The sequence below is a fragment of the Hyalella azteca genome, unplaced genomic scaffold, assembly GCF_000764305.2.
Source record: "Hyalella azteca isolate HAZT.00-mixed unplaced genomic scaffold, Hazt_2.0.2 contig5386, whole genome shotgun sequence".
NCBI classification, from domain to species: domain Eukaryota; kingdom Metazoa; phylum Arthropoda; class Malacostraca; order Amphipoda; family Hyalellidae; genus Hyalella; species Hyalella azteca.
The window spans coordinates 499,033-509,820 of NW_025935579.1; the positions used below are offsets into that span (position 1 = coordinate 499,033).

General features: G+C 37.1%; 1 protein-coding gene and 1 long non-coding RNA gene across 2 annotated transcripts; both read left to right on the plus strand.

The window, feature by feature from the left end:
* The first annotated feature begins 2,768 nt into the window (after positions 1-2,768).
* Positions 2,769-4,336, plus strand: LOC125177873. Its single transcript, XR_007156695.1, has 3 exons — positions 2,769-2,797; positions 3,323-3,424; positions 4,082-4,336. It is a non-coding gene; the product is annotated as an uncharacterized LOC125177873 (long non-coding RNA).
* Positions 4,337-9,101: 4,765 nt separating this feature from the next.
* LOC108668920 (cuticle protein AM1199) lies at positions 9,102-10,788 on the plus strand. Its single transcript, XM_018156180.2, has 3 exons — positions 9,102-9,262; positions 9,460-9,776; positions 10,408-10,788. Exons 1-3 carry the CDS (start codon positions 9,254-9,256, stop codon positions 10,625-10,627), a joined length of 546 nt encoding a protein of 181 aa, XP_018011669.1. The 5' UTR covers positions 9,102-9,253; the 3' UTR covers positions 10,628-10,788.

Below are 10,788 nucleotides of genomic sequence, written 5' to 3' on the forward strand. Positions count from 1 at the left end.
TACCTTTCAGAAGAAACTTTGGTCATAGGAGATAATTTTTTGCATTTATTATACTTCTAGTTGAACTGTGTAATAATCTGAAGTTTGTTCTATCATTCCTTCATACCAAAAGTTTATAGAAACAATACAGGAATAACTTCCATATTATGACAATTAGAATATTAATGAATCTTTGACTCTCTCGAGTTTATGTTCCTTTATCATCCTTTTTTCTTTCCATTCATACTGACCGATAAAATGAATACAATATATTAATAATGAATTGATCGTGAAACAGTTATAATTCAAACTCTCTTTGCAATGGTCAAGGCGTTTACGTTTCGAGCTTATTATAGCTTTGCATTTATGTCATTTTCCTGTAAGAAATCCGTTTATTCGTGCCAATATATTATTGAACGCATATATTCATTTATGGAAACTAACTTTGGTAATGAACGTTAACTGTTGCTTTGATCCCAAATCCTAACACAATTGCTCGTATTTCTTAGATCCGATAGCGTCCACGGTAGAACTGGTGCTAGAAATTCTCAGAATGGCCTTGGAATGTAGAACGCTGTTGGTGCGTGTGTTCTCTAGTTTATCGCAAAATGCGGAGCTGAAATCAAAGGGCGATTGATGTAGAAACGAGGCAAACGCTTAAAGCATCCATTAAGATTGCTTCGTAATGACAGCCTTCACTTTTGACCTCTATGTAAGAATAGATGTAGTGATCTTGCTGGTGTTGTATCGTAAAGAAAGAAACGCTTACGAGATAGCCACACTACCAATCCCTTGTTTGCAAATACAAGAGAAAATGTTTGTCGCTGAAATTCTGCTGCCATCAATATTATCTACATACTACATTATATCACTCTACTGGATATATTCAAAAACTAAAGTTTTTACTACTACTACTACCACTACTAAAAAATAAAAATCGAAAATTTTGGCTTTTAAGTTTTTTTGCTCATTTTGTAGCTGCTAAAAGGCGAGTCTAACGCAGCAAACCGCATGTATGTGCGTGCTCTAGTTTTTGCGTAAAGCAATTTAAAAAATACATAAAATGGACATTTGTTAACAATAGGTAAAAGGATTTATTTAAATTAAATCTGTATAATAGATCATTACTCTCGGTAATTGCAAAGTGTTTGCACTCGTTTGAAAGCTATAAACAAGACGCGTTCAACAAAGCTGCCACCATGGATAAGATTGCAATAATTTTTCCGTCAGGCAGTTTTGAACTTCTATAAAATGACCATTTTATAACAATATTTAAAAAATTTCATTTAAAAAATGTTATTTATAGATCATTATTTGCGTCAATTGCAAAGTGTTTGCACTCGTTTGAAAGCTACAACCGATGAGCGTTCAAGAGAGCAAATATCACGGATGCACATGCAATGTTTTTTGCGTTAGGCCGTTCTGATAGCTTATTATTCACGTTAAACTGGACAAGAGTAAGTTTAAAGACGCGTACTGGTACCTAAATGCAACTAATTGGCAATGGGAAAGCTTGGGCTACAATATCAAGAATTTTTTGGCCTATTCTTCAGTCTTTTTAATAAATTTGACTTATTTGTCTCTTTCGAACAATTAAAAGATCTGAAAAACGCCATCTTAAGAATCTATATCTTCCTATGATTTTCAAGCTTCAGCTTTGAGAGATATACCATTCTATTCGTAAATTCAAGATCTAGCTATTCACAAATTAATTTCATTATTTCGTTATAGTTTTGAATATATTTTTAGCGGAAAGGGGGGAGAGGCGAAAATCGAGCAACACCCCCCCTCCATACAGCCAAACAAATACGAATTTTGGAAAATTAATTGATGAATCACTATATACCTATAGTTTTTACGAATCGAATGATATGTATCTAGATGTTGTAGCACGTTAATTGAATGAGGAGATTTGAAAAGAACCCTTTTCCCCGTTTTCTATGAATTTCATGTTATCTTCATTTTTTTATAAAAAAAATTCACACGAACAAAACGGCCTTAGATTTCTGTTTTACAAATGTGTAACAAGTTTCAAAATGATCCGTTAGTAAATAAAAAAATTTGTTGAGGCAGACGCTCCCCTAAATGACTTTAACATAAGACAAATAAGAAAAATTAATACACTGTAAAATTAATACATAATTTGATGCCATTATTAACTTACGCGAATGATTTTTCTGTTCAATTAAAATTTTGGGCCAAAAATTCCCAAGTTTGAAATTTTGTTTAAGTTTATTTTTTTCACTTGCTTGGTTACAGGTTGGCTGAACTTGGCAATCTAATACCTAAAAAAACATTCGGGGCTGACATGCCTCTGTTAAAAAATTAATATGTGGCTAAATTCATAGACAACCACGGAATGCTAAGAAAATTCACGTAATATCGTTGACTGTTATAGAGCAAATAAATAAAAGTCACATTTCTTGGTCTTGTAGTGACTCGAATTTATATCTCTCACTGTCTCTCGTTGTGAATGTCGTAATTAATTTTATTAAACCGTCAAACTTGTTGATCATCAACTTCTGTAACTATATGTAACTTAATTATCTTGAAGTCGCCTACTTATTTCGGATTTAATCAATTTCACTATTAAAGAATTATGCAATTATTCAGTCAGGAAATCTTGTCAATTTTTCGAGCACGAATAACACTCGCGTAATTCCTGAATAATAAAATTCAGTTACGACAAAAATACTTTTACGGTATAAATGGGTCACTCAAAATTGTGAATTCTTTTTAGAGTGTGCCTGCGGGCAACATTAGCCAGTCATGCTTTAGATTTAGCTTCATTTTAATTTCGGGCTAGCGTCGTTAACAGGTAAGGCAACGTGGTTCCCAACGTGGGCGATATCGCCCCCCTAGGGGCGGTGGAAAGATTTTGGGGGTGTAAGGAAGTAGAGGGCGGAAGGGTGGCGATAGGGGGGCGGTAGTCAGAAGTTCGAACTTTTGTTTGACGATTTGTACACAACACGTACAGCACATCATTACTACCAACGATGGTTTTTTCACCCAGATCTGTTTTTAACCTCTCCTGGGTTTACGTCTCGGACAATTTAACGGCCGGACTCGCGGCCGGTCTCGCGGCCAATTTCCAAATTCAATGATCAAGGAATATCTCTCAAACTAATTAACTCAACTCGATGAAACTTGGTACACGAATCCATTAGGACCTAACGATAATGTTTCGCTCGTGGCCACGAGTCCGGCCGTAAATTTGCCCGAGACGCCCTAGGTTTCTAGTGCTGAAACAGTTAAAACAGATGAAAAACATATTGGTTCACTAAATGGGGTTCTATTTGTGAAATACACATTTGTGTTTAACCTTTATCTTTTAAAATTGCAGTGTACTAAATTTCAAGAAAGAGGCGCATGTCTGTGGGGGCGCTAAAAACTCACTAGGGAGCAAAAGGGGGCGCCAGCCTGAAAAAGTTTGAGAACCACTGAGGTAAGGGGGTAAGATGCCTAGTCAAGTTTCGGAATTCAATTCAGATAATTATGATTTATTATTGCCAACATAATAACTAAATTCCCATTTGTATTCCAATATTCTTTCATATTGTTGTTATTCCAATTTAATCATGTCGTGTCTTTGTTCTGTAGTGACTCGTATTCATAACCCACACTATAAATTTTTGTCAATATCGTAGTTAATATTTTAAACCTTCAAACATCAACCTCTATAACTATATATGTAACTTAATATTTTGAACTTCGGTCATCAAATATTGTCAATTCTTGAGCACGGATAGTAACACTCGTGTAATTTCTGAATGATTAAAATTCAGTGAAGGAAAGAATTATTTTTATTTTAAAATCGTACCAGCGAATATCGTGAATTTTGTTAAGAACGCCAGTGTGGAACCATTTGCCAATCGCGTGTTAGATTGTTAGTCATTTGCTAGACGACGTCGTAGGGTGAACATCAGCTAAGGGTAAGATGCAAGGTTTCCGCTAGAATTCAATTCCTATAATGCAGTGAAATTATGAAACATTTCAGTCTAACTGTCATAACTAAATACTAATTGTGTTTTCTGTATTCTTTTTATATTTTTATTCCATCGTGTTCATGTCATGTCGATCCTAACGGCCATCACCGATACAGGTGTTGGTCGGTCGGCGTCAACGTTCTTCAAACTCCAATGAAATCACTGAGCTTCACAGTCTTTACTCCAACCCCACAGCCCACAAGACGTGTTCAATTAACCTAATAGGAAGAGGAACGGTTGCTATCACTTCTAAATCTCAATTCTCAACCCTTTTAGCACAGCCTCTTCCAAAGTTCTAACAACCTTCCAACACGGCAACACCTCATGTGTTGGTCGGAGCCATCATCCTTCAACCCTCAATAAACTCTCTGAATTTTCAGTCTTTACTCCAACCTACATAATACATATTCAACTTGTTAATTAATAAACAGGGAAAGCCGCTGTAACAATCTATCTACAATCTCAAACACCGTTAGAAACCCCTCTTTATTCAGCCTACAGGGTGAGAGGCTTAAGTCGAAGAGAACTTCGAGGTATCGTCTGATTGTCAAACTGAAATTTCAAAATATTCTGATTTCCCCTACAAAACAATCTGTTAAATTCAGTTAGTTTTTACCTGCAGTTTATTTTTTTAACTCCTTTATTATTCACTCTATTATGCAATAGCCGAAGAGAATTTTGAATAGATCATCTAGTCCAACATGCGTTTGATAAAATTTTACAGTTTACCATGATATTTCTAGTTTTCTACAGACAGAGTACCTTATTGCAGAAAACTATTGTGAGCATTAACAAGCTATTTCATGTTTTTGAGTGCTCGATTAATTTTTTTTTTTTTTAAGTTAGAAGCTGAAGTGAATTAAATCAAATTTGCGTGTATAATTTTCTAGCTCAATAGGACCGTACCGAAATGCTTTCGATGACTGAGGACGAGTTTCCAGCAGATGTTCCGTATGAACAGAATAAAGTTAATTCATTTAGAATAGAAGTGTCGGCGTTGAAGACATAGGCCCATGGCCTGTTGCCGATTCTTGAACTTTTCGTGACTTGATTCACAAGGGATCCGGCCTTTGGAACCCGATCTTTCCATAACTGACGATTGATTGAGATAGCTGCTGGACTTATTGCCTGCTCCGTAATTTGCTAGGCATTTTAAGACTGAACATATGCTCCTGCATAGCTTCGTCTAGTCTGTTTTTGAAGATGTTCATACTCGGAGCTTCAACGATGCTATCAGGGAGGCTGTTCCACATGTCGGTGACTCGAAGCGAGAAGAAATGTCGCATGGATGTATTCCAACGCTGTTTTTTTAGTTTATAGCCGTGGCCCCTGGTGTTGGTTCTTGTTTCAAATTCTAGTAATCCTTCTGGGACCTTGTATAAGCCATGAGTATATTTGTATACTTCAATGAGGTCCCCATTTACCATCAATTGCCGCCAGCAAATCAAAAATTTTCAATGATATGGCATTGCGTAGTGTGTCATCGATGTACATTCATATAAATTCTATAGTAAATGTGGTTTTCAGTTGAAAAATCGTTTATGACATGGAAAATATATTATTTCAGTGGTAAGCGAGAACACATTCAATAAATGAAGATCCGCCTCCCGTACGTTATAATAAAATTTTTTAGCTACGTCAAACAATGTCAATAACACAATATGATGGTTATTAAATATCTACATCATTGATCACCCATTTAATACAATGCTCTCTCGTCATTAATGTCTTCGGAACTTCATTTCTGCTCTCCTCGTTCTGCCATTTTTGGGACGAGCTTAGACCAAAATTTTATATCGCAATCATGCTGCACCCATAACATTATAATATATATAGCGGCTTCAGTGTTATTAGGCCGCATATGCTTGTCGCCGATTTTTAACATCGCAGAACATTCACAGCTTGTTGCGGTCTCGAACTCACAACTCACTGCTCCAAATTCTGCTGTTGACCGCCCGGCCTCCTCGCCTATTCTGATCATAAACGGGCGCACAGACAATTATTGAACCCGCGCCTATCTGCGCCAATCTCGGTACTCTGAACCACTGGGCCCCCCTGTCCTTATAAAATACCCTTATAACCATTGTGCCCTGCCAAAATCATCAACAAACTTTTTTCTTGTAATATGCTTTCGCGAGCGAAGATTTGACACAGTTAAGCTTGACAAAGAAGCACAAACTTAACGTTTATCACCATGCGCGAAAACAAAACGGAGGACAAAAACGATCGCTCGCCTCTCTCAAAAGCGCATTGCAAATAAAAAGTTTTGTTACAAGATGGCTCAAGATCAGTTTATATTTGACAAAATTTTGGGTGCAAAGGGTGGTGCATTTGAGCGCTGTGAAATTTCGACCAGCACCTGTCTTAGATTTTGTCCCAGAAATGTCGTAACGGAGAAAACAAGTTTGAAGTTTCTAAGACATTAATGAGGGGCATTTTGCATGATGGCTGTCAGAAGATACTACTGGTAGCTTGCTCGATAAAATGTCTTTGCATGCAATGGTTCACTCCTAAAGTCCAAAAATTCTGCCTTTTTTATTGTCAGATTTGCTGCCCTCTGCATTAAATACTTCACCCCTACGCTCTAATGGGTCAACCTCGTTCCCGTATCTTACGGTATCTACCTTTCACGATAAAGAGTTAACCCTTAGCATGCTATAGTTCACAACTACAGTTAACCCTTACTTAGCAAGCATGCTATAGTTCACCCCTACGGTTAACCCTTAGCATGCTATAGTTCACCCCAATGGTTAGCCCTTAGCATGCTATAGTTCACCCTTACGGTTAACCCTTAGCATGCTATAGTTCACCCCAATGGTTAACCCTTAGCATGCTATAGTTCACCCCTACGGTTAACCCTTAGCATGCTATAGTTCACCCCAATGGTTAACCCTTAGCATGCTATAGTTCACCCCTACGGTTAACCCTTAGCATGCTATAGTTCACCCTACAATCCAATGAGTCAGCTTCGTTCCCGTAGCGGCCTTGCGATATACACTTGTCTGCGTGATTATTAATTCCGTTAATAGTTAACTTAACCATTCCTGTCTCAATAACACTGCGCTTTTAGCGATTAATTTTGATATCTCCTGGTCAGGTTACTAATTTAGTTGTTTATTTTTTCTTTAAAAACTGATATTTTTATAGTTCAATAAACTCAGAGAACTGCGTAAATATCTAATATTATATATGAAGGACCGAAATAAGTTAGACTGTCTTAATCTTCCATGGAGAAGCATTAATGTAGTGCGATCTTACTATTAATACTAATATAAGGTAGTATAGGTAATAATTAATACGTGAATTACCTATATTACGTAAATTACCTAAATATATAGGTAATTACCTAAACTAATACGTTATAATTTGAAGCCTCAAATTGCTAAAGTTATCAATGTAATGAAGGAGGACACCATGCAAGATGAATTTATTTAAATGAAACAGTCTTCGTCTCAGTCTGTATAAATCATTTCATCGGAGACTCACAAAAATTATTATACATAGTTTCGTCCAATATTTAAATAAGGATTAAGATTTCAAAGAAGGCAAAAAGTTTTTTTCATTATGATGAAGTTCACCACTTGTAAATTTCTAACAAATTATGTCCCGAGCAACAATGATTCTGGAAATTTGAATTAAATGCAAAAATGTATTTATCTCTATTTAAATTCTCCTGTCGCTTCTAAGCTGATGAATTATTAATGTAAATCATTTACAATTCAGTTTGCCATCAGCAATAATCCATTATCCATGTGTTATAACTATGTAAAAAGACAAACAGGAATATATGAAAATCATAAAATATAACCCTTGTTAAAATACGTCATAAAATGACATAAATATTTTTTCTCTAACAAAATTGAAAGTTCTCAATGGGACCACGCAAAATTTGACACACTGCATTTCTCACTTATAGTTGACCCTCACCCATGCACTGCTCTCTCCATCGCCCCTCTATTGTTCACAATTTTAACATGCAAATTATTTCACATTCTCTCTCCACCCGTTCCCAGTTCTTGGCCTGTTGCTCAGCTCACCAAATCATGAGAGAGGGAAACGCGAACTCAAAGTCTGGACATACGTAGGCTACAGCTACGCAAATGTCTGTTCTGAAATACAGTGGGAAATATAGGATAAAAATTAACTGCTGCGTCGCGACACTACTCCGAGTTTTCTGCTGGCGTAATTGTTTAGATAAATTGTTTCCATAAAAACCTTCAAAATTAAAACAATTTATTAATTATTAAAACAATTTTTAACCTTCAAAAATTAAAAAAAAAATCACTGGCTCAACGATATTTCGGTATGTGACTTCATGTGACTTCTAAATATGCTTCAACCCTATCCTTAAAAAAAATTTTTAGTCAATCCGTGCGTGTGATGGACGTTCAATTCAAGGTGGCATGACAGCCATCGAGTCAGAATTATTTTTGTCCAACGTACAACCTGCAATTTTTTTTAGAAATCCTTGCGCTGCATTTCGTTATTAAGGCACCTGATTGCAATGGCTGTACAAGTTCTACCTCTAATTCCATAAACAATTTTTGGTATAATAAGTAGTACAACGTCAATAAATGGTGCAAACGATGTTTTAAAAAATCTTTAGAAATCATGAACAAATAAAGAAAAAAGTTTTTCCTTGTATTTATAATATCAAACATACTGACTAACCGCGAGTTGTTTATGAGAACTTCGAACGAAGTATCTGACAGGCCAACCAAGAAAAATGTACCCGATGTAAATCACTGTGTTTACTTCATTTGAGAATTTATAATTAAAAACGACGCGTACCAGTTGTGTGAACTAGACCACACTTCTTATCCCATGATATTAATAAGTTCATTTCATTGTATCCTTTTTTCAGTTGAGAATACATATTACGATCACATATTATCCCCCATGTTCACGGAGATGACACCCGCACCCCTCGCTCAGGTTTCAGCGAAATTCCCACCGACATGACACAGTTTTTCAAGGTCTGCGCATGCGTGAGTTATACTTGGGCGGATATTCTTTTGGGTTCTTCACGTCCGTCAAACTTGCAAAAATAAAATTATAAATTTCAAGTAATTGCTTCGCACGCCTGGGATTCTGAGGGCGTCATTTCTAACTTGCTTTTTTGAGTTTGCAATGGGTCATTCTCAAGCAGGAAATGCATGTATGTATCGTTAACCTTCGCAGACTCAGTATATAAGAGCCGGTGACAAATTTTGAATTCACTCTGGCAACCTACTCCGAGCTGTCAACATATTGACTGCAGAACAGCGTTTCCAATAAAATAAGCAATAATGAACAAGGTAATGTTCCTCTAGTCGAATCCTACTTCAAAATTCGTTCACCGAAAGATACTTGAATTCGTGACAATGTCGTATGCTCGAAATATAATTAATTTGTTCAGCGAGACTAGAAAAACAGACAATGTGAAAAAATAAGACTCGAATTCATCTCATTTGAATTTTATTCTAATTTATTGAACGTGGCCCCCGCCCCCCAGATCCCGAAAACATATCTCCTGGCCTTGCTGGTCGTAGCGGCATCTGCCCAACGCTATTCAGCGCCGCGTAGGACGTTCGGGAGCAGCTCCAACTCTGGATCCTTCGGGAGCAGCTCTGCTGCATTCGGAAGCAACTTTAACGCCGGTGCTTTCGGAAGAAGTTCTGGCCCTGTGGTCCCGATTTTGAGGGATGATAGAAACGGTCCCAATAACGGCGCCTACGACTTCTGGTTCCGGACGGGCAACGGCATCGAGAGGAGGGAGCAGGGAGCGCCCACTGGCCCCAGGGGTGCTGTTGAGTCCAGCGGCTCTTGGAGGTAAACATGATTATGCCTGATCAGTGGCCGGTGTGATCATGGCGAAGCTGAAAATTATTTTCATCCCTTGGACTATATCAAAAGACAGTTTACTCATAGCTTCTCTGAGAATCATTTAGCGGATAACAATACCTTAAAACTATCATCGATGAAACTTTCACTTCTTTTTTATTGCACTGAACAGAAAAATCAGCGTGGGTTGTAATGTCCGTTATATTATCATAGAAAATAAATAAACTCTGTTCTATGCCAGAACATACGCAGTTAAAACATTTTTATTTTAAGCATTGTGGAGACAAATTACAATTTTTAAAAAATTATCATTTACGTATAATTTTAGCTTAAGAACTACTAACTTCAGCAATTGTGGACAAATGTGTTCCTATTTATCTGCATAGTCATTATTAAATTGTTATTTAAATTTTATTCCATGCTAGATTCATTTAATCAAAACGTTGTTATGATCTTAAAATTTCCATCCCTTATTAAACTTGACAAAATTTTCTAGTGCGCAAGTTGATATTTTTTTAGGCAAAAAAAAACATATTATTTGATAGTTCATATCATTTTGTCCAAATTTTATGAACCTCCGTGCGACCAAATTTATTGTGAACAAAATGTTTCCCGTCAGCTTTACCTTCCCGGACGGCACTCCGGCGTCGCTGAGCTTCGTTGCGGACGAGAACGGCTACCGTCCCGAGTCCTCGATGATCCCCACGCCTCCCCCCCTCCCCCGCCACGCCATCGAGCAGATCGAGTTCGCCAGGAGGTCGTCCGGCGGACGGCCATCCAGTGGCGGACAGGCTGCAGGCGGCCGGCCTTTTAATAGCCAAGGCCGATACTATAACTGATCAAGTTCAATGAACATAATTTATGGAAATATTAAAAATATTTTTGGCAATCCGATTAAATATGTTGATCACCGATGAACCTCAATAATCTCTTCGTAACTTCACGATTCCATGATAGAACTGTACTTAAAATTTTTCTATTAAAATGCATATTCCTGATA